The sequence below is a fragment of the Terrapene carolina genome, unplaced genomic scaffold (assembly GCF_002925995.2).
Source record: "Terrapene carolina triunguis isolate 2854851 unplaced genomic scaffold, T_m_triunguis-2.0 Scaffold193, whole genome shotgun sequence".
NCBI classification, from domain to species: Eukaryota; Metazoa; Chordata; order Testudines; family Emydidae; genus Terrapene; species Terrapene triunguis.
The window spans coordinates 6,202,248-6,226,876 of NW_020664544.1; the positions used below are offsets into that span (position 1 = coordinate 6,202,248).

At 48.1% G+C, this 24,629-nt stretch overlaps 1 protein-coding gene across 1 annotated transcript; it reads right to left on the bottom strand.

The window, feature by feature from the left end:
• Positions 1-17,207: 17,207 nt before the first annotated feature.
• Positions 17,208-24,594, bottom strand: PHB (prohibitin). Its single transcript, XM_024204786.2, has 7 exons — positions 24,510-24,594; positions 24,038-24,162; positions 23,260-23,421; positions 22,249-22,391; positions 21,238-21,354; positions 19,287-19,382; positions 17,208-18,445 (listed from the first exon to the last, which is right to left on the bottom strand). Exons 2-7 carry the CDS (start codon positions 24,123-24,125, stop codon positions 18,233-18,235), a joined length of 819 nt encoding a protein of 272 aa, XP_024060554.1. The 5' UTR covers positions 24,126-24,162; positions 24,510-24,594; the 3' UTR covers positions 17,208-18,232.
• Between the last annotated feature and the right edge of the window lie 35 nt (positions 24,595-24,629).

Below are 24,629 nucleotides of genomic sequence, written 5' to 3' on the forward strand. Positions count from 1 at the left end.
GCGCGCGAGGCGCCTCGCGCCGCCTTTTCAGCCTGTCGCGCGCGCAGCCCCATAGGCGGCGGCGGCGGCGGCGGGGGGGGGGGGGGGGGAGAATGAGGATGGAGTTGGCGCATGCGCCGTAGGGCGGCCCTGTGCTCACCTCTGCCAGCAAGTGAAATCCAGCTGGAGGGGAGGCACCGAGCGCAGGGGGGTTCGGTGCACACGTGAGAGGCTCGCCCCGGGGCCAGCTGGGTGTTGGAGAGGGGTAGAAGTCAGTGCTCAGAGAGGGGGGTGGATACTGAGCTCAGCTGGGTGAAGGGGGGGAGGCAGTGCTGAGAGTGGGGCTCAGGGAGGTAGAGTGTGTGGGGTCATGCTGAGGGGGTGGGGGTCAGGGGGTTGGAGTGGGGGGTCATGCTGAGGGGGGTGGAATAGGCCCTAGGCTTGGAAGGGGGATGGGTGCAATACTCAGGAGGTTGCAGTGGGTGCCAGCTTTGGAAGGGGGGTGGGTGTGGGGCTCAGGGGGTTGGAGTGAGTGCCAGCCTTGGAAGGAGGAAGGGTGTGGGGTTCAGGAGGGTAGTTGCTGAGCTCAGTAGGGTGGAGTGATTGCCTGGCTGTGGAGGAGGGCTGGTGGGTGTTGATCACTGGATTAATGATTATTGCTAATGATTAATTCTCTTCGCACCCTTAAGAAACCTAAAACTACTGTACTGTACAACTACTTCAAAGATGCAAAAACCTACAAGTCTTGCCATCATAAATAAGATCTGGGACACTGACACTACAGAATCCTGTAGCATGGTTGATAAGGGCAAGTACTAAAGACTGAAGCCACAAAATTGCAAAGTGTCACATGCAGTTGTTGCAAATGCAGCACGGTTCGCAGGTATATGTGATTTCATTTTTCTGGGGTCCCCCTGTTGCAGCACCTAATCCTGCAACCAGTGTGGCTATGGCAAAACTCCAATAAGAACAGCATCAGACACACTGTTGGCACCTGCGTGAGCAGCAAGATTAAAAAATAAGTTCAATTACTTTCTCTCTAGGCATGCAATTCTGTGCCCGTGCCCCCACCCCCCAGTCACTTCTTAGTATTGTCATCCCTACACATCCTCCAACCTCTTATGCTGGAGAAAGAGGCTAATGCTGACTGATTGCAGCACAGATAAAGCTGTAGTGTAAACGATCCCAGGCTGCCTAAACTAACCGTTACTCTATTGTCCTCATCTAGGTAATTACAGTGAGATTTCACTTAATTAAAGTCAGCTGAGCTGGGCGAGCTGCGGCAATGCACTGAGAGCTTTGAGGCACTGTGGCTAACACCAACCCACGCATGGATTGTCGTTTGGCTCTGAGTAAAAGTGACTGGGTTCTGAGCTCAGTTGCTCTTCAGCAGCATGTGGGTTTATATTAGAAACAGCAGTGAAACCCCTGTCTGTCAGCTTCACTGAAGGGTGCATGGAAGCATGAACCTGTAGCATAATGTAAAGGCTGCCCTATTTTCTTTTAATCAAGGGCTTGTTGCACTTAAGTGTCCTAACATTGATATGGAATATATGAAGCACAAAGGTACATGTAGAGAGAGATGTGGTCTGGTTATAGGACTCGAAACCATCTCCTGGGTTTTCTCTTAGCTCTGCTACTGACTCACTGTATGGCACTGGCCAAGTCATTTGATCTTTCGGTATCTGTTTTCCCATCTGTACAATGGCGATAATACATATATTACCTACATTCCAGAGGGCTTATGAAGAAGAATGCTTTTAATGTGCTTTGAAGGCAAGTGCCAAATATTAGTAAGTGTTCTTATTGTTTCTAGTGTTGTTGTAGCCGTGTTGGTCCCAGGATATTAGAGGGACGAGGTGGGTGAGGTAATATCTTTTACTGGACCAACTTCTGTTGGTGAGAGAGACAAACTTGCAAGCTTACACAAAGCTGTTCTTCAGGTCCTGAAAGAAAGCTTGTCTCTCTCATTAACAAAAGTTGGTCCAATAAAAGATATTCCCTCATCCATCTTGTCCCTCTCTATGTTCGTGTAGCACTCTGCCTTTGCAAGGTTTGATCCAGATCTCATTGACTGAGAAGGCTTTGGCCCCGCCATCAAAAACTTTAACACCCGGCTGGACCTCTCTGGAGTATAATTATCCTCCATTTTACAGATTGGGGAACTGAGGCAAAGATGTGGTCACTCAGTAAGGCTGATGGTCCTGAGTTTTGTTTTCCCTGGTGTAAATCAGGAGTAGCTGCATTGACCTCAGTGGAGTTATGTTGATGTAAAACAGTTGTGGTAGGAAAGTCAGGGCCTATTGTGTCGATGGAGTTAGGATCAGACTTCAGTGGAGTTAATCCAGATTGACACTGGTGTGACTATGCAGAATTGGGTCCCAAGAATATAAGATCTTCAGATCTAGCCACCTCCAGGTTAGATTTGGTTACAGCTCGGCTGGAAAAGCACCTAGTGGTTAGAACAGCAGATTGGGAGTCAGGACACTTTGGTCTAGTCACACCTCTGCCACCAGTTTGCTGTGTAACCTTGGCCAAATCACTTAACCTTGCTCTGCCTCCATTTTCCTGTTGGTAAAATGGTAATAACGTTTAATTTACTGGGATGTTGTGAGACTAAGTTAATATTGTAAAGTGCATTGACATTCTCAGATGAAAAGTGCTATAAAAGAGCAACGTTATTGTATTATGAAGGCCGCTATGAAAGTACAAGTATTTATCTCTCTCACAGGGGCATTGTAAAATGTTTTACGTTTGTAATTGAGACAGAGAGAGATTCTATGATTTACCCATGTCATTGGCAGTCAGCAAGAAAAACCAGTAGTCTTGATTTGCAGTCTGCTGCTCTAAACCCTACCTGCAAGTTTCTTAGTCTTTTTCCACCTAGAACCCCTCCCACCAAAATTCTGCCTCTAGTGGATAGCACACTGGACTGCGACCCCAGGGACCTGAGTTCTATTCCTGGCTCTGCCACTGGCCTTCTTGGTGACCTTGGACAAGTCACTTGACTTTGCTGTGCCTCAGTTTCCCCACAGGTAAAATGAGGATAATGATACTGACCTCCTTTGTAAAGTGCTTTGAGATCTACTGGTGAGCAGCACTACATAAGAGTTATGTATTCTTTATAGCACTCTTCCATGGCTTCTTACGGTGACCTGAATTCCCAAATGCTTTGCGGGAACTGAGTCACTGAAGGAACTAAGGGATAGCGGTTGGTGCTGGCGGGGCTATTGCTTGGTGGGTGGGTGCTGGCTAAGGGTGGTTGGTGGGAGATATAGGGCTGGAAGAGGATGCTGGATTGATGTGGAGCTATTTTCTTCCTGCTCCTGCATCTCATGGTGCTCAGGGGAGGCCCTGCTTTGAGAGGCTGTGAAGCCTGCCCCGTGGCCTTTAGATGCATGACTTCCCTTGCCCCAGAGCTGAACACAATGTAGGAGGGGCAAAAATTCCATTGTGACCAGATTAGGGGGTAAAAGAGGGTAGGGCAAAAGTGACACCAATTGGAAAGGGGAGGGTTCAAAATGATTAACTTGAGCTGGTTCCTAATAGCATTTTTTCTGTAGCTCAGCAGTTGGGCTGTGACCCACAGTGAGTGTCACCTCTCTCTAGGGTGACCAGATGTCCCGATTTTTGGGTCATTTTCTTATATAGGCTCCTATTACCCCCCACCCCGTCCCGATTTTTCACATTTGCTGTCTGGTCACCCTACCTCTCTCCCCACCGACTGACCACATTTCCTCTGGTCCTTGGGGTTGTTTCTTGTATTGCCTTGTCTGTTGTGCACAGCAGGTAAAGTTTGGTGGGAGGTTTTCCTAAGCAATTCTTTTTGTATTTAAATCACCTACAAACAGATTTGACCTGGTCACAATTAGTACAACATGAAAATGACTCAGTCCCTTAATACAGGGTTAGAACAGAGTTCTCCTGAAATCTTTCATTTACAACGGTGATACTCAGAGCTCAGTGACTCAGGAGCCAAATTAGCGATCAGCATTATCCAAAAGAGCCACAGAAGTGTGAATTGATTGTTTTGTTTACGGTAGTACTATATATTCATATTTAAATGGTATGATGGGGAAATATTAATATATATACAAATTTCTCACAGCAAAATGACTGACCAAGTATTATTATTTTAATCAACTACAGTTGGTTAATAGCATAGTAAAAGCATCCTGATTAGCTGTTAATTAAATCTCACCGTGCTTTAATATCCTGTGCCGCAAAGACCTGCGGAGATGCATTAAAGAGCCCCTGGCGGCTCAGATACTCAGTCTGAGTATCACTGAATTAAAATCTCAAATAAAAGGGACAATGTAAGTTGGGGAGCCCCCCGGGGCATAGGGCCAGCATAGCTGACTTTCGTGTCTCACCACCTACCGCACTCACTATAGGGACATGGCTGCAGTACCTTTGCTCCCATCCGGTCCCTGGAAGTTATAAACTACCAGCTGTCCCCAGGCTGTTCTAATCTCTACTGAAGCTGACGTAGAGCTAGTTTGAGAGTCAGGGAGCCCTTGCTGTGGCCAGGGAAGAATCTAGGCCTAACAGAATCAGGGCTGCCTCTTTTGACTGCAGAGAGAAGGCGGCTCAGGTGAAGAGGGAGGGTGGTCTCTCCTTGCAAGAGCAGTACCTGCCTGTGTGAATGAATTCAATTACAAAGAAACTCCATGTGTGCTCCAAAATTACAACTTAAATGCAAAAACTTAGGAACCTGCAGCTTAGAGAGCCGGATGATGGAGATGGCTCTGAGCAAAGAAATCTGCCTCCTGGATTTGGTATCTCAGGGAAGGAAGGGTTTCTGATCTGGTCTTCCAGTTCAGGCCTGTTTCTCGAGAGAATGAAATCGTTTCCCAAACATCATCTCTGTACCACAAAGGCCGAATGGTGCCCTATAGAAGATGCTGTTCTAGAGCAGTTTGACTTTTCTCCTAGCCTTGGGCCCCTGTCCTGTACATCTCCTGCAGGCCCTGAGTGCCTTGCGGGACACTCTTTGTTAGTGATTTACCAATCCCAATGACCGTTCTCAGTTTCCCCAGTAAGACTCTCTCGGAGATGTTGGCTGCCAAACTCAGTTCCTATTCCCACAAAGGAGTCTGTTTTGGCAACTTCTGTTTTTCTCTTTGATCCAAGTTTTGACATGAAAAGACATGTCAGCCAGGTAGGGAAAAAAACAACCAAACCCACACCTCTGCCTCCACATGAGCTTCTTCAACCCATGGAGCTGCACACTTGCCAGTCAGCCACAGATCCTTATCTGCTCTCTGATTTCCTCATTGTCGTCTTCCCTCTACAGTCTCCTTTCACATCATTGTACAACCTCTAGAGGTATGTAACCCATCCTGCAAACCCCGCTCCCTCCAAGAAAGGATATAAAACATAAGCCCCGACCATGTGCTCACTGAAGACCCTGTGGCATTGCTCAAGATATCCTGGGGCAATTCCAATGTGGGTAATTATCTTCTACATTCTACATCCCTCCCCTACAGTTTCAGATGGATATGGCATAGTTCTGCCCATGACTGTTGTGTAGGGTTCCCCAAACAGCTGCTCTACCTCACCCCAGAGGTAGCTGCATTTCAGTGGTAGGTGAAGTGCCTCCTGTGCATAGTTTGTAGATCAGCTCATTAAATCTGCAAAGCACCTTGGGATCTTGTCGGATGAAAGGTGCTATAAAAATGTAAGTAATTATTAGGCTAGCATCATTAAACACGCCCTGGGATTTTTAATATTATCATACATTTATTATATATGAAGCATTTTTTAAGTTAAAGAATCCCAAAGAGCTTTACAAACTTAACAAATTAGAGCAGCAGCACTGAGGTGCAGCTGGCTCTGGGGTGGAGAGCAGTGACCAAACACCATGCAGCACACTGCAGAACAGTGTGGGAAGGGAAAGCCAAGGACACTGAGCTAAGCTCCTACTTTTACAAGAAGTGCAATGGGATCGTAAACATCCCTGCGGCATAGGCAGGGTCTCAGTTTTGACACCTACTATCACCCAGTAAACTAAATGGTCTACATTTTATATCTACCTAGGAAGGAAAAAAGGTTGAGGTCGGCTCTGCTGGGATCAGAACTGATGGTGTCAAGGTGTCTCAAGCCTAATGTTTAGGCTGCTAAGCCATCCTTGCTGGCTGTCACTTTGGGAGAGGAAGAAGCTACAGACCCCGTATAACAATGAAAGCCCTAATGGATCAGTGCCTGGTAATTAAACTGTAAATTCACCGGGGCAAAGAGTGTCTCATCATATATGTTTGCACCATGCTGGACACAGTAGTGATGCTCAGAAAAAGAACAGTTATTCCCTGAGAGGGTCCCTGTGTGGCTCTTTGGTCTAATATCACTTTTAAACACTGGAAAGTAAGCTAATGAGTCTGGCACCGTGGCAGCTGGAGGGCTGGGAATGGGAGAGCTATTGTGTGAAAGGGAATCTGGCAGGGGTTGGGGAGAATTGCAACTTTCAAATTCTGTTCTGTTGACTCTGCTAATATGTTGGTTCTTTGTATCTGTCTGTCTTGTTCTTACTGTAAGCGCTTCAGGGCAGGGATGAACTCTTCTAAAGTCTTGTCTACGTGGGAAAGTTTTGACCAGTTATACCAGTATAATTATACCAATGTAGTTAACCTGATATACTGGTATGACTCCACATGCGGACACATTTTTTTTCTGATTTGAGTGGCTTCGGGGGAGAGGGGTAAGCTTAAACCCCTTCCCAAGTAACAAGCTAAACCAAAACCAAGCCTGCTTATACTGGGATAAGTGTCTACACGGGGGTTATACCTCTATAACTACAGTGCTTTAAAATCACATCTTACCTTATACCAGTATAACTTCCCTGTGTAGACAAACTCTAAGGCCCAGAGTCTCCAAGGTATTTAGGTGCCTAATTCCCATTGATTTTAATGGGAGCTTGGCCCAGATTCTGCAAGGTGTTTAGGCACCCAAGTGTTTGTAAAGCACCTAACCCAATGGCTCCAATCCAGGGTGGAGTTTTTGGTGCTAGAGGAATACAAAGAATACATAGGTTCTTACTCCCCACCTTATAGAATTAGCCTCAGGAGTCCTGTCCCCTCTAAAGGACTTGTTTGAATTAATCTCTCTTGGACATGCTCATTTTGCTTAGACTTAACCCCTGCTTCCTTCCTGTTCTTGCCTCTCTTGAACACAAGAGTATTTTTAACCTAATGCTTTGGTGGCATGTTGAGCGCGCTCCTGTCCAGCCTTGTCCCACCCTTCCTGTCGCTGCCACCACTTCTTGCCCTCCGGCTTAGCTGTAATTGAGAGGACAAATTTTGCAACTAGCCAGTGGTACATGGACCCTGAGCCTTCTGCATAACCCTCCTGAACCTCCATAGTTCCCCTCTGCCCCGATGAACTCTGGGGCAGTTCCTAGGAGACTGGAGGGAGCTTGTTCCTTATTACGGCTGCTACCCATGGACCGGGCATGGAGCTGAGAGTCAGGTCTCCTTGGGTAATGAGACCATCTCTACTCATGTCTTGCTGTGTGACCTTAGGCATTCCCTGTTCGTCTTGCTGCACCACCCTGGGTGTCCTTTCGACTTCACCATCTCTGTGACCTTGAGCAAGTATTTCCCCGCTGTGTCAAATGGGGAGAATGAGGCTCGCCTTGCAAAGTACCTTTACATCTAGAGATGAAAAGCTGCCTCGTCAGTGGAAAGTTGTTTTTTTTTATTAACTTCCTCTATCAAGCGGGTGACACTGTCTCCCAAGTTGGGGTGAAGTTTCTTCTATTGTCCTGTGGTGCCCGTCCTTTACAACTCTGTTTTTGATTTCCTGGGATGACGTTTATTATACCATATCAGTGGCATTTTTACTTTGTTCCTCATCAGGCCACTTATTCTATATCTTTGGGTTTTATGCTGTCACCCATCACTGCAGTGTCTGGGGTTCTTCCATGTAAAGAGCTAGAATTAACTCGAGTGTTGGCCCTAACTTGAGTCCAGTCCACACACAAAATCCTTGCACTGGAGTGTAGGGGTGCTTTTCACTCGAGATGGCCGGCCTGCCAGGGGTGTAGGTACAGTCAGCACAACTTGTCAGCTGCCCCCCAGACCGCTCTGCAGCGTGGATGCAGCTTAGCTTTGCTGGAGTGCTGCTAGTTCTCCTGTGCCTTCCCACAATTCCCCCTGTGTGCCCAGAAAGGACAGACAAGTTATCCCCCAATTCATTGGGAAAGAATTCCTAGAGTGGTTCAGGTTATTGCAGTACAAAGAACCCAGGGATGTGCCCTCACATGAGGGGCTCGACATGAGTGAGTGCAGCGTCAGCGTGGATACAGCCGCTCCAGGGTTCTCTCTCAGTGGGGCCGTTCTCGCTTGAGCTTGGTTAACTAGCGAGGAGCAACCCCAGTGCAAATCTCTCGAGTCCCCTCTGCAGACAGACCCGAAATCATTAGCGAAGGCTCTATTGGAGTCACTCCTCTCCCTCTAGGGCAGGGGTAGGCAACCTATGGCACGCGTGTCGAAGGCGGCACGCGAGCTGATTTTCAGTGGCACTCACACCGCCCGAGTCCTGGCCACCATCCGGGGGGCTCTGCATTTTAATTTAATTTTAAATGAAGCTTCTTAAACATTTTAAAAACCTTATTTACTTTACATACAACAATAGTTTAGTTATATATTATAGACTTCTAGAAAGAGACCTTCTAAAAACGTTAAAATGTATGACTGGCACGCGAAACCTTAAATTAGAGTGAATAAATGAAGACTCGGCACAGCACTTCTGAGAGGTTGCCAACCCCTGCTCTAGGGGGTGTGAGCTCTGCTTGGGGCGGGATGTTTTCTTTTGTTTCCGTCTGGGTTGTTTTAGGCTGAGTAGATGTAGGTGTCAGTGGTGTGAGAGTCATTCGTGCTATGGTTAAAAGACTTTCTTGAGGAGGAAGATTTTGCAGTATTTTCTAAAGATGATCAGAATACTATTTACTGTTTGTATCACTGTAGTGCAGGGGTTCTCAAAGTGGGGGTCGGGACCCCTCAGGAGGTTGTGAGGTTATTACCTGGGGCTGGGGGGGGGGGTCGCGAGCTGTCAGCCTCCACCCCCAAACCCCACTTTGCTTCCAGCATTTATAATGGTGTTAAATATATCAAAAAGTGTTTTTAATTTATTGGGGGGGGGGTCGCACTCAGAGGCTTGATGTGTGAAAGGAGTCACAAGTACAAAAGTTTGAGAACCTCTGCTGTAATGCCTAGGGCAGAGGTCCCTAAACTGTGGGGCACACCCCCGAACATTCAGGGGTGTGTGGCAGGGCCTGGCCTAGCCTCCACAGGGCTGAGGAGGGAGCTTGGCTGAGGCTCCATTCCTGGCTATGCTCTTGGCCCCAGACTCAACCCTTACTCCTGTCTGCGGTTTCCGCCCCCCCCCCTCCCCCGGGAGCCACGGCGCTGCTCCTGGCTCCGGGGAGAACAGATAGGGGAAGGGGGGGGGCACGACCCTGAAAAGTTTGGGGACCACTGACCTAGGGGCCTCAGTCAGAGACCTGGACCCCGGTGTGCTAGGTGCTGTACAAACACAAACACAAAAACCGTCTCTGCTCCAAGGGCTTACAGTCTGCTAGGATCGTGTCATCTCCTCCGCAGGTTTGATCCAGATCTCATTGACTGAGAAGGCTTTGGCCCCTCCATCAATAACATTAACACCCTGCTGGACCTGTTGTAAAACGGTTGTGGTAGAAAAGTCAGGGCCTGTTGTGATGATGGAATTAGGATCAGACTTCAGTGGAGTTAATCCAGATTGACACTGGTGTGACTACGCAGAATTGGGCCCCAAGAATTTAAGATCTTCAGATCTAGCCACCTCCAGGTTAGATTTGATTACAGCTCGGCTCAGAATTTGGCTAACTCCCTTCTCCCCCACTTTTCCAGTGCAGTATATTTCTCACTCTGTGCACCTCAGCGTGGTGGTGTTTTATACTGCCGCTGTGAACTACTCCACCAGCTGCAAAACAACGATGAACCAGACCCTAGGTCTTGCCTTACAGTCCCCAGCCCTAATGGCTATAAAACGTACCCTTCAGCTGTGCTCTACGATATACAGTACAGCAAACCCAGGGAGCATCCTTACCTGGATAGAGTTCGGCTCCGGCAGCTGCTGCCACAGAGAGGAAGCATGTTTTCTGTTTGACGGCTAAGCTCCAAGTTACAACCGCTCTGATGATGCCTGGCTGTGTGGTTACTCATGGTCTTCTCTTCACAAATCAGGTGAACTGGTTATCTATTTTAAAAAAACGGGGGGGAGGCGAGGCAGAGAGGAAATCAGGCAGTTTCCTGTTTGTTTGTGCTGAACAAAAGCGTGTTTGGTTGTTCTGAGTGATAAGTGAGCCTGCAAGCAGCCTTAGAGAGTCTAGAGTTCAGCTATGCAAATTAACTTTAGAGAAATTATAAAGATGCAGGTTGAAATCTTCCTCCATATTAAAAACCTCAACCATCAAATCATCTTGAGACACTTAAAACGAGGGAGAGAAGGGATGGAGGCCCTCACCCTAGCTTGCACCCATCGTAGGTCAGCAGCGACTGGAGCCGGTGACCAGATGATTGCCCACGGGCAGCATCCGTGAAATGAGTTTGGCAGTTCTCAGTCTAGTCCCTACTTGGAAAGCACCAATGCACTTGGCCCCCGTTGTCTCTCCTTGGAAGTCTCAGCTGGCCCAAGACATGGGGCATCCAGCTCAGGCCTGAGAGATGTTGGTGGCGAAATGCTGGAGTTAAGCATGCACTGCTGTCCCTGTTCTGTGGCTAAATAAATACAGGACCTTGGTCTTAAAGCCTGCCAGGCTAGCACCGTCTACCAGCTCTAAATTCACTTAAACAACTTGTGCAGAACAGATCAAATAAATGAGGGTCCTGGTGGATCCCTCTGCCTCTCATAAATTACAGCATTAACATTAGGCAGCAGGACTCCAGCACAACAGGATGGATGTAATCCCTCCACGGCTTAAAATCTCTCCTCTCCAGCTCTTGGTTTTATCATTTCTATCCCCCTGTGGAGCAGCTGTGAGAAGATCCCAACTGGATTCCAGGCAGCAGTCTACTGTGAAATGAGAGGTGCTGCGTTAGACGTGCAAGAACGACGTGCTTTCAACACCACCTGTTTTCTTCCTGCTTGTGGATTCACCATCAGGCAAAAATCTTGCCGCTGGATTTGCCCCTGGGCACTGGGTGCAAGAAACTTCCTGCAACTGGATTCACCACTAGGGATAAGGTGTGTGACAGCTGTTGTAAGAAATATTGTATCTCCAGAATCAGGGGTGCACAGGGGATGTTGCCATGTCGGGCATGGAAATTGGCAGGGGAAAGGATTAAACAAGGAGCCGGCTATTGATGGTTTTGGAGAGCTGAGAAGAGTTCTACACAGGCTGGACAGACAAGTTCTCCCACAATCCATAAACAAACCCTAGAATGGCACCTGCTAGTGAGGTGCTAAGAACCCTGCCATATGTACGTCCGCAAGAGCCCAAGCATCAGACAGGGGTCAGTGCACTTCCAGAGTCGATGCAGCTACGCTGGTAGGGGTGAACGTACCAATGCAACATGCTTGGCAAGCACAGGTTTCATGTGTGGGTGCCCGGGCATGGGTACTCCGTGCTGTGTAGATGTGACCAGAGATACAACTGTCGTAGCTACCGAAAGCTTGGCACAAGACACATTAAACAGGGAAAAGGGCAGCACACCTTGAATGAGATGCCTTAGTACAGTAGCAGTAAACCAGTGAAATGAGCAAGGGAGATTGGTTTGGAAAAGCCTGCCTTGGCAAGGAGTCTGGTATCACGGGTTTAATGGGATAACCTGGCATAGAAGGGGTTAAACATGCAGCTGAGCACCCAAACTTTGCACATGAACGTGTGACAGATTTCACACCTGATGGTTTGCATGTTTAGTGCTGGCCCAGCACTCTCGCAGTATTGTCTTTGCCCTCAACGTCCGGGAAGAGCCTTTCTTCTCCGAGGGTACCCTGACCTCTTTACTCACCTGCCCTGATGGCAAGGGAAACACCCTCTTTCTTTTCTTTGCCTTTTCTGCCCACAAGTTCTGCTCTGCTCAGCAGATTTATTGCTGCCATCTAGTGGTGGTACAAGGACAAGGCCTGCTCATGACTGCTCTCCCCCAAACAGAGTGCGGGTCTGTGAAAAATGTATTCCCTCTTAGATGTCTGCTTCTCGGTGAATGAAATGGCCTGTTGTGGCTGGTGCCCTCATTTCCCACCAGGTGAATTAACCCCCCCCCCGACTTTGTGTCTAAAGTATCTTCACAGATACCCGTAAGAAACTGGAGAAGCCATGGATTTTGTCCGAACACGATGCTGCTATCCGTGTCAGTCAGTGGGGTAGGTAGCTACAGGGAGGTTTTGGAAACACAGAGAGGCATTTTTTTGTTGGTATGGAACAATACACAGGAAAGATTCTGGACTGGGCATTGCTTTGAGTGACTTCCTTTTTTGTTTTTAGTATATTTTTAGTGATGGGGACGTGCCCTCCAACATTCACTGAACAGATGCACTGATATGAGGTGGACACATACCTGGTGGAAAGACCAAATATGGCAGGGAAAGAGGAGTTCAGTCTTCATGGGCCGGTCAATCCCCTTTTCTGAGAAGGATGCCCAATAGTGGGGATAGTGTTTTTTGATTGCAGACACCTTATCTACTGAGAATTAACTCCGTCTTTCAACTTCATTTCAGCTAGCACACCCAACCACCATCCATCTTTAGTCACCGCTTCGCCATGTTGGATTCTAGCACAAAATTACCTCTGCGCTTGGCACCTTTGGATGACAGGCGAGTACCATTGCTTCCTCGCTGCCTAAGGTTGATCTCTCAGGAACAGGCTTCAAGCGTGTTGTTGGGGCAAGATGGAGGAAGCTAGTGCTAGAGAGGGTCCTGTGGCACCTTTAAGACTAACAGAAGTTAGTCTTCTGTTAGTCTTAAAGGTGCCACAGGACCCTCTGTTGCTTTTTACAGATTCAGACTAACACGGCTACCCCTCTGATACTTGAAGCTAGTGCTGTGCCTTTCCATGGTGCACCAGTTCTGCTGATTAGTAGAGATCGGACTGCCTCCTTCAGGGGTGCCCGTCCAACACCTCTCACTACCACCGAGTCAGTTCCTCTTTCATAACTTCCCAATGATTGCATGCACCCTGCTATGGCGGTCTCTCCACTAACACAGAATCCCTTTCTTAGGTAGGAAAGGGCAGAGACAGGTGGGTCTAGCAACTCAAGCCAAATTAAGCCCAGGGGGGCTCACGTAGGACTCCTCAGTAGTTGGAGGAGGGTGTTAACGGAAAGGAGAGAGGGGAATAAGAAACAGTGTGCTTTAACCATGAGGAGATCAGTGGTAACAAAATAACCTACCTTGCACTGAGAAGCGCAAGATGTACATGCCTCTAACCTGTCCCCATTTTTTGACCTTCAGTGCATCTTAATCCTTGCCGCTGTTTCACTTTTATTGTTTGTTACTTACATCATAAATGCTGAACCAAGAGGAAGTCACATTCTTCAAGAGGGTATTGGGGTGCTGATTTTTTTTAAATAATTCTGCTGGAAGTTGCAGGCTTGATGCGACCTGAGCCTGAAGTCCTCTCTAAACCCATCAGGACAAGTACAGAACGGGTCGTGGCACTGCAAGTGTCCTCCAGACTGCCCTGCCAGCATCTTAACCTTGGTTAAGGAAGCTCCCAGCCGTGGGGGAGGGAAGATCAGTCTTTGGCTCAATTCAGGCCCGGAGTTCTCTGCTGAGACTGTCAAGGAGGCTGCTAATTAGTGCTAATTGTGGTGGTGTTTTCGGGTGAATGGACAACTGTATACAGAGAACTGGGCTGACAGTTCCAAGCTGGGTTGGCATAGCCGACGAGATGCTGATACCTTTGTTACGGCTGGACTCAGTCAAAGCCGCATCCGTCAGGGTAGAGGCTCTGTAGCCTACCCTGATCCCCCAAGCCACCCACGTACCCAGGCCTCATTTCAAGGTTCCTCTGCTGCTATTTTTCTCATGTCCCTGATTTTGGGGTCATTGCCCACTGCTGGAGCTTGGTGCCACATGTTCTACCAACCTGGGAAACTACTGTAGGCACGGGATCGCCAAGAGATTCTCCTTGCAGGTGGGGGGACAAATGCAGCTTTCAAGAGGAGCTTTGAAATTCTCAGTCTCATGACAGCTCTGGCTTAAAACCAGAGGCAGCTGGAGGAAGGGTAACAGGGCAGTTAACAACTAGAGAACATTTGTGAAAAGAATTACATCCAAAAGTGGAGGAAATAGTAAGTAATAAGGCCCAGAGGTCACCATTCGGGCCTTCAATCATCTCCTCCAGCGAGGCTAACAGCAAAAGCAGCAGGAAGCGTTCCACTCTGCTGAAAACATGAAACTGGAGGAAGAAGTAACACAGAACAACAGAAGCTGAGAAAGGGATTTTAGATCCACTGTTCTGAGCCCAGCACCTGGCGCATGAAACTTAATCTAGAGAAATGCAGGAAGCACTAAGGGTCTTTAAAGAGGGCCATGGGAGAAGAGTGGAAGCTTCCTTAAAAGACTGTCTAAAGCAATAAAACCCAGAAATAAAGAATGGGAGCAGTGGAGGGGAAAGCGGGTCTGGAAGTTATTTGGGAATTATTTACCTTTCTGCTCAGACGTTTAAAATACTTTGAAAGCTCAGGCACCTCATCACTGAAAGAACTTACCTTGGCAGCAGAAAAAGGACTGGATGGGATAGGCAGCCTTTTATCTTCATGCGGATTCCAGCGCAAGGATCAAAAGTGGCCATCAGATGAAAATCAGGGCAGCATTCTCAGATCTGGTCCTACTAGCCAGGTGTTTACACCACCCCAGAAACGTAGTGGAGTGAGCGGGGCCAGTGCTAAAGCATTTCATTAGGCATGAGTGAAGTGCAGTCTCAATGGGTGCTTCCTTTAGAATAAAGGAGACACTGCCAGTGGGGGAGACATTTGTTTAGGCGTCCAAGCACGGTCATTCCCCAGACTTGAAGATATGCCCTAAACGTTGACGTGATTAAGATGGACAAATACAGTAGTTGGTGGCATTTACAACCAAGTGTGACCAAGACAATTTTGAGTATGTTCCATCTTTACAGTGCCAGAACAGCAAAAGAACTGAATAGTCATCACTTGAAACAGACATCTCACCCAGTCTATGTTGGAGTAATCCTAGATAGACTTCTCATATATCTTAACCTCCTGAGGAAAACTGCCTTCAGGTGAGGTCATGTAACTACCTGCTAAACAAAATTGGTCAGCAGTCCATGGGGAGCAAATGCTCAAACTCTCCAGTCATCTGCTTTAGCTCTGTTACTGTGCTGCAGCATACGGTGCTCCAGTCTGGCTCCATTCATCCCACGTCAAGTTGGTGACGCACAACTCTGTTCAGCCCTGCGCATCGTAACTGGCACGCTTCGACCCACACCAGTATTGTGGTTCCCCATGTTAAGCAACGTCACTCCTCCCCACATCTGGCATGAGGATGCTACAGCCAGAATGGTTGAGAAGATCAGAGCAAACCCAAGTTGCTTTGACCACTCAAGAGCGCACTTGTCAGCAAGGTACCCTTTGTGGGCCTACTTGCCCTGCCCAGATTTCTCTGTGATGTCAATGTAGCGAGAAGAATGGTTTCTGACATCCACTACAGAACAGTCTCTTATAACTGACCTGACCATGTGTGTACCTGGCTTTGATTTGCCATGCCGGTTCTGGGCCCTTCTGAACCGATTTTGAATGGGCTGGGGTCTATATGCAGCTAGCCTTCACACAAGAGGTTAATGAAAGGATGCCACATGTGGCCATGGCCAACGACAGATAATGTCTCACATCATTGACAACTGCCCTGACCAGATTTGAGGGTGGTCTGAGGGCTCTGCACTTTGCTGATGAGGTGGCAAATAAGGCAGGTTCCATATCCGATAAGAAGTGGGGGAGAGGGAACGAAAGGATCTCTTGAGCTACTACTGCAGTATCTTGTGGCAAAGTAATTTTAAACTTAACCCCTTTGTGACTGGCTCTGCCTTGTAGAACGTAGCAGTTCTTTCAAGTGCCACCTGCCATCAGGATTTCTCAGCGATCTGCAGCAGTAACTTTAAGTGGTATCACCCTGCAGAGCTTGTTGCCAGTGAGGTAACCAGTAGCCCAAACGATACCAGGCAATGACTTGAGTTTTTTTAAAAGCCTTTCACCTTGAAGGCTGATACTGATGTGGAATTGATCTTATCCACAGAGGAAAGAGTTGGGAGTGGAGGGTGGGGCCATGCATGGGAGGAAATGAGCTCATGCTCTCATGGGGGTAGTTTTCACCTGGGAGAAAGCCATTCAGCCAAAGAAATACCCTTTTTTTGCCCTGTAGAAATTCTCAGGTTAGAACTGAGCTGGACTGTACACCAAGAGAAAGGGCTCTCCCTTTCTGAGCTCCAGCAACCAGCCAGGAATTGTTTTTACCATTGGGAATGAGGTGTAGTCAGTGTATTATATATAAGCTCTTTGGGGCTGTCTTTTTGTTCTGGGTTTGTACACTGCCTAGCACAATGGCGGCATGGTCCAGGCCTGGGAGTTGTAGGTGCAGCCTTAGTATAAATAAAACCAGGATAAGTAATAGATCTTAGAGTTCTGCTCTACATACACGGTATGAAGGAAGGTGGTAAGAGTCACTTAACAGATGGGCAAACTGATGTGCAGGGAGGTAGTTACGTGCCCAAGGCTACACAGTAGATCAATGGCAGAGCAGGTACTAGACCCGCAAGTCCAATTCTCAGTCTAGTGCTCTACCCCCAGAATTATTCTGCCGCTTGAGACGCATGAGCCCTCTAACCTCTGGAAGTCCAGTTGGTGAATCTTTGCAGCAGAAGCCTTGCAAGATGTCTTCGATTTACTGGTTTCAGCGAAAAGTCTCACAACAGCTTATCAGGGCATTTTGATTCTCACACTAAGTGCAGACAGGAAGCCCAGCAACAGACACGTGAAGGTTAGTATTTTCTAGTGGAAGACGGCTCACGTTTTAATTCAAGAGCTCCATTGCTCAAGCCAAGTTTTATTTAACCAAAAGCAATTTGTTTTTGTTCCACTGCTTGGGAATTTTGCTCAAGACACACCCTTCTTTGGAGCCAGGGAGAATCTTGCTGCTGGGGACTTTTTGCTTTGTGACCTGAAATAGCAACAGCAAGAAGCCCCTTTTTTCAGAACTTCATTCTTTTAAGAAATGGAAACGTGACAAAGCTGGGCAGGGTGGTGGTTTCATTTATTGAAGGCTGGGTTATACAATTTCGTCTTTCACATCCTCATGGTAATTCAGGTTCCCTAAATCAAAACGCAGCGGTGGTGCTGCAGCAAATCATACTGCCAAGATCCGACTGTCTGAACCGTGGCACATTAAGTCAGACCTTCTTTGTCTGAATTAGACACAAACGCCACCACATTTACCAACCTTGGTGGAGACCCAACCCCGCGTACAACAGCCAGTCACAGCAATCGGGGCACCAAGGAGGGGGAGGAGGCGGAGAGAGGGAACTATTTCATTATGCACAGAAGGAATGTTTCCTGTATAGCAGAAATAGCTTCACTTCTACATCAGGAAAGTTCCACCTTTTGGGATGCAAAGGGTGGAACTCAGCTGCTCTGACACCCCCAGTCACATGCCGTAAGGCCACCCCTCCTGCCTACAATGCCACGGTTCAGAAAGCCAATCAGAGCAGAGCTGCTAACCTGACAACAGATGTCCTCTTAGCCTCAGCTGACACCTGCAAAAGACTGGGTTGAGTAAGGAAGAAGGCCCTCAGCACTCCCATTCCCTTTCTGTAGGCAGCAGGGACAAACAGCGGTAGTCCAGGGCATGCGTGCCATTGCCTATATTGACCATGATTTGTGAAGCGGGACAGTGAAATCTCATTGGTACAAAATTTCTATGGTCAACAGAGAATGGCCTGGTCTACTACAGATTCATCCAAGAAGCGAACACAAGACATCATTCCCCCCACCCCGCTCTACCCTGGATTCTCAAGATAGGGGCAATTTCTTCCATCTAGTTTACTGACCATTGCAGCTTCTGCACTGAGTGTACAAGGCCATCGGAGGAACTCCGTATTCTCGTCAAAGAGAGCTGAGCGAGACGAGATTAAGGACTCGATTGAGGATGCATTTAATTTTGTTTCCTTTGCTTTACCCAATCAGGAAATCTCAATGATTTTTTTGTTTGTTTAAGGGATTATTTAGAGGCAATTAGGTAACGACTGGCTGCAAAACTACGTTCACTGGGGCAGCTGGAGCAGCACCGACTGGCCTGACGGCAGGTAGGTGATGTTGCGGGACCGTGAGAGCTGGTAAGCGATGTCTTCGGCTGCCTCCAGCTTGCGCAGTTCAATCAGGCCGTCACCGGCTGCGGTCAGCGCGGTGGCGACCAGCTCGGCTGCGATTGAGTCCCCCTCGGCAGTAATGACAGCCGCTTTTTTCTGCTGCTCAGCCTGCAAGAGGAGCGAAAAAGAATGGGCAGGTAGGGTAGGAATAGGTGGAATGAAGAACCTGAAAAGCAGACGGAAAATGCAGCTGCCGTCCTTGAGGATTTAAGACCTGAACTTCCCCTCTCCCGCACCAACAGCCTTAACAAGGGAGCTCAGCCAGGCCATTAATTGACAAGAAAAGAGGGGCACTGGCAAGGTAAGAGATCCCAGGTAAAGGTGCACAGACTTGCTTCGTTACCATCTTACAACTGGAATGGTTAGTTTCACTGTGTTTCCCATCAGTTTCATTTTCAGCATGTGTCAACATGAAACTTGTGTTTCCAACAATGCTCAGGGACTTTTTAAACAAGATTATTTGCTGTTGAAACTTACAATGCTTTGCGCTCCGATCAGCTAAGGATCTCCAAGTACCGTGCAAAGAATTAAGCCACACAGCAACCCCCCTGAAGTAGGTACTATGCCCATTCTCCAGACTGGCACATGGAGAGCTTAACTTAACCTGTTTCAAAGGTTCAGCGAGTCAGAAACAGAATCAGAGCACCCTCAATCTCTCACCCCAGCTCTTGCAAGAGATGATGCTCCCTCCTTTAAAAAAACCTCCAGAGAACATTGCTATTCAGTAGGTTTGGTAAAAATACCACAGCTGATTTCAGAAGACTCAACGTAACAGCGCAGCTTTGAAGTGTGACTATTAAGAACAGATGGAGCCTGCCCGTTCTGTGGCATGCTTTCCTAGTCAGAGCATTCTTAAGTGCTTCAGAACATTGGACAGATGAATGTTGCTAGTCGGGGTAGGATCTGGATGACACCGGAGTCAGTCCCCAGCTGGAAGTCGTCCACTCACCTTTTCCACTATGAATCTGGCTCTCTCTGCTTCCTGCTGGGCCACCTGCTTCAATTCTACTGCCTCCGTGAACTCCTTCCCAAAGGTCAGATGTGTCTAAGGGGGGAGGGTGGGGAATGAGGAAGATGAGAGTACCCATTAGGACAGTTCTGCTGCTAGGAACCACTCACCATCGGAGAGGCAGGAAACCTGCCTGTATCACTGAAGCTGGAGAAGAGAAGAGGAAGGAAGTCCCTCTTCCTCAGAGATCTTATTTGGTACACTGGACCAAGAAGGAGAGCCACACCATGTTCTACAGTCTGAACTCAGAGCTGATGTAAACAGGCATAGCTCCATTGACGTGAATGGAGCAGCAGCCTCTTCGATCAGGTTTGACTCAGTTTCTACCTTCAACTGGTTTCTGTTTTGAATTTAATGGGCGGCGGCGGCGGCGAACAGAGCTGTAAAGCATTTACTAAGTAAAGCCACCTAAAGCCAGAAAAAAATCGAGTAAGGGAATCATCCCACAGTAGGCTTTAGACTCAGGCTACATCTACACTACAGCCAGGGTCCACGCTCTGAGATTGATCCACTGGTGGTTGATTTAGTGGGTCTAGTGAAGACCCGCCAAATCAACAGCAGATCACTCTCCAGTCAACCCCTGTACTCTACCCCCAACGAGAAGAGTAAGGTAAGTCGACAGGAGAGTTTCTCACGTCGACCCCCCACTGTGTAGACCCCACGGTAACTCGACCTAAGGTACGTCGACTCCAGCTATGTGAATAACGTAGCTGGAGTTGTGTAGTGTAGGTCGACTTATCGCGGTAGCGTAGACATAGCCTCAAAGCAACATTACACTATCCTCCCAGAAAGTCCTGTTGCAACTTCCCAATGCAGCCAGTAGGGGGAGCTCGCTGTAGGTCAAGCTGTCCTGAAACCAACTTACCTTTCCCTCTCAATTCTATACTTGTATTCTCAGCAGACTGTTTGAACAGCTGCACTCTACTGAGATGCAATAGGGGAAAGGTGAGCCTCCCTCAGCAGCATGTTCAGAAGGCAGCCACCTCAGGCAGAAAGAGCCAATACTCACTTCCAGCAGGGAAATACTGGGACAGGGAACACACCTCACCAAGATAGTGTTTTTCTAAGGAACACAGCCAAAGCCAAGTCCAGAGTTTGCTCTGATAGGCTATTGTAGGGAAATCCCAGGAAGCAGTGCAGTGAATAAAGGATTTCAATTACAACAAGCACTAGAGCAGAGCTCACCTCAAGGATGATCTCAGAACAGGGGGTAGCCAGGAGGAGGAATTTAATTATTGACAGAAAACTGAAGGGAAAGATGCTAAACAAGGTTTGGATTTTTTTTTTTTTTTTTTTTTTTACTGGGTGCTCAGGATATTGTAGCTTGTCCTTCTGCAGGCTTTCCTGAGATCCCCTTATGCACATATAGGGCCTTCCACAAGAGTCTCTAAACAGTTTGCAAACTGAGGCACAGTTGTCAGCCAGCAAGTCAGTACAGGCCAGGTCCTCAAGGATTTGCTCAAGTCACAGTAACTCAGTAACAGAGCCGCCAGGAACAAAACCCAATAACTAACTACCAGCGCCCTGTCCTAGCCCCTCAGGGTATGTCTACACTGTGAGAAAAAACCTGTGACACTGAGCGTCAGAGCCCAGATCAGCTGACATGGGGCTGGGCTGTAGGGCTAAAAATAGCAGTGTAGATGTTTGGGCTCCAGGATGAGCCCCGAGACCCTCCCCACATGCAGAATCTCAGAGCCCAGGCTCTAGCCTGAGCCCCACAGCCCCAGCCATGGTATTTTATTGCAGTGTAGACTTACCCAATGCATCACATTCCTCCCCTAACCTAGGATAAAAATCAGACGTCCCAACCTTCAGTCCCCTGCTCTAGCTACCATGCTACACTCTCGCTGGCTCTTATCTGAGCAAACTCCTAAAAAGAGAGAGCTCTTACCAAGGAAACGTCATCTAGGATGAGGCCAAAGGTATCTGCTCGCTCCGTGAGGTCTTCGCTCACTTGCCTGGAGACCAGCTCTCTCTGTGTGATCAGCTCTCCTGCGTCAAAACGAGCCTGAAGCCAGGACGGGCAGCAGAAGTGAGAGGGGAAAGAGACATGCACAAACAACATGCAGATTCTATGAAGGAAAGCTCACAACATCTTGAGCTTCTCCACCCAGCTTTCCCCATCACAGACAGGGAGATGTTGGGGGCTGCAGCCTAAAAGAGAATTCCAGCCCTTTTCAGTTGGAGCCTACTTGCAACTGATTGTCAAGGGCACCCTTTGTGCCCCTAATACCAGACCCTACTATAGCAGTACAGTTCCTGTCGCTACTCCCCCTTTCCTTCCAATTCTTATCATCCTTTGTTCTTCCTTCTCTTGTCCCCGTCCCAGCCCCCACCCACACACCCCTTTCTTTTTTCTCCCTATGGTGTGTTTGTATTGTGTGGCTCCTCTCCTTCCACTTTCCAAAAGGCCACATGTTTTTGCAGCTTAATGCTACAAGACTGGGGCAGAGAAGCCTAGGTTGGTGAGGGGGCTGCCTGAGGCTTCTTCACAGCCAGCCAGGGGAGCTGGGAGGGAAGGTGGGCAGTTTTCAAGGAGCTGTCTGTGGCATAAGAGAGACTCCCTTTGCTGCAGAGGCTGGGAAGTCCTACAGCGATTCAAGGCTGGAAAGGGGGCTGACGATAACTGTTCACTCTTGAGTGGGGCTTTAAGGAGCACCAAAATGAACTCAGCTCCCTATCATGATCGACAAGACTGTATCTGATGCAACTATCAACTTTCCCAAACAGGGGGATGGCAGAGAAGCAAACAGCGCTATGACCATCTTCATTCTCTGGAGGACAACTTGCAGGAGGGTGTCTCTAGTCCAGAGCATTGAATGATCCATGCTAAATTAGGTCTCTCGCTGCTAGGGGAAGATCACAGCAGCACAACTGGCACAAGCCGTTGCATGGTCCTTACCACAACAGACTTCAGGATCTCGGTGGTGATGGACGGCAGTACGCGCTCGTCATAATCCTCACCGAGGCTAGTGAAAATTCGAGGTAACTGGGCGGCAACTGGTCTAAACAAGATACGCAGCGTGATGTTCACATTCTGTAGATCTGCAGAGATAGGTGCATGAGTTAGACAGCAAATCATGGGGACAAGGGATAGCATGTGAGTGCTCTTTCTACGGCCACTGAACAGGGAAGGACAAATGTGTTCAGATCTCTCTCTTCCCTCCCACAGTATTTGCAGTGGCAAGTATCTCTCCTGCCCCATTTGTCCTTCTATTGTCTCTTTCATTGGAGAGCTCAACACCTCTTACAAACATGATTTAAGCTTTGTCTTGCTTCTGAGGCTGGGAATTATTTACCCTACTCTACATGTGGGGAAATTGTCTTTAAGGGACAACCTGAAGGCCTGAGGAAAGGGTTCCTTATCACTACCAATCACAGAACAGACTGCTGGCAGAGGAAACATGCCAGACTGAGGCCAGCACCGATGGGATTGCCACACCAGAAAGGACAAGAGCCCTATCCTGATTATGATTTTCTGTAAGGACACAGACCATGAAAATCAGGCCTTACCATCCCTCTGGCCCTGCCTACTTAGCCCTATTTTGTCCCAGGGATCCCATCCCCATTAACTTACTTTACCAAGTCACCCAAAAGCAACATGAGACTAAGGGACAGGACATATGATCAAAGAGGTGCTTTGAGGAGCTACAGTCTCGCAGGGCCTTAACTTTGAGGCACTATCCTGCGAGGTGCTGAAAACCTCCTTCTGACATTACCTTCATGGGGAGTGCAAGGCAGCCAGCATTTTGCAGGACTGCGCCCTAGTTGACGTGGGCACTAAGGGTATGTCTACATGAGCTGGCACGCCCTACCCTCGGGTGTCTAACTGCAGTGTAGACGTACCCTAAGGGACCCTGGGTGAACGACACCAATGTTGCTCTCACAGCTGCCACTTGCCCGGAACGCTCACCTTTGCTGCCAGTGATGACAGGGACATTACGTGGGCGAGAACGACAGTCAAAGATGATTGGTTTCTGTATCCAGGGGATGAGAAAGTGGGTTCCTTCTCCTACCACCACATCTTGAACACCACGGACTCTATCAAAGATAACGGCTCTGTGTCCTCCGTCGACTAGGAGAAAAAAAGAGCACATCAAATACAACTTTAACCATCACCATTGATCATACTTTGCACATTACCAAAACACTTCACAGAGGATATCAGAGGCTTATCCACATTAGTTAAGCCTCTCCAACTCCCAGGGGGTTAATCAAGTATTTTTATTTTACATGGGGAAACTGAGGTACAAATAAGTGACTTGCCCAAAGTCAAGCTAGTCAGTCAGTAGGAGAGCAAACAATAAAACAACTTCTGGCTCCTAGTCCCCTACTTTTCAATCACTAGACCAGTCTCCTTTCAAGAACACCATAGAAGACAGTTTTCTAGGCAGGAGATTTGATTCTCTGTTTTTCTGCATCTTGTGTCGTCAGTTACACTGGTGTCAAATACTAGCTGTTAAGAATGATAATGTTGTACACCCATTTTGCACTGGCGTGAGTGACAACACAAGGAGCAGAGCAACCAAGAATGAAGGACAGGAAGGCCAATTAATTAGTTCTCCCAATCCTCAGAGTAGCTGATCTTAAGAACTATCCCAAGGCAAGTTTATACTCTCTTATAAATATCTCAGCTTCACTAATTTTTAGTAGAGAAAGATTATTTCAGCTCCATCTCTTCTGCTCCTCACCATTATAGAGAGCGGAGTTGACAACTCCCCCTGCAATGGCTAATCCCAAACCAAATTTGCCAATGTTCTCAAACAGTCTGGAAGCCATTTGTCAGTCCAACTGCAGCCTCTTTGCAGAGTCACACCTGCAAAAATCCAGTAAACATATTAGAAAGGTACAACTCAAGGAGCCTCGGTTTTCCTCTGTAGGACGGAGCCATAAAGAACCCCCATCCCCACTGACAGCATTCATCAAGCAGGAATAGCTGCAGCCCCAGGCTCCCTTCCCAGTCAGATCTCACCTCAAGCCCAGTTGAAGGTTGTCCCCTTACCACGGGAGCGCCCCTTTCCCTCACCACACCCCCATGTCCCACAAATCCCCTTGCATAGCCCAACACCTCAGACTAGACCCTCCGTGGAGTTCTCCTTCCCTTATCCTCAGGCTCCAGACTCCCAGAGGTCAGACCCTGCAAAGGCCACAGATTTCACTCACGCCCCCACACCAGGGCAAGGCCCTGAAATGCTCCTCCTCTCCTCTCCGTGCTTCCTTCCAGAGACATCCCAGCACTAGGGCTCCACTGCTTTGTTCTCCACTCCGGGACCTCCAAATCCC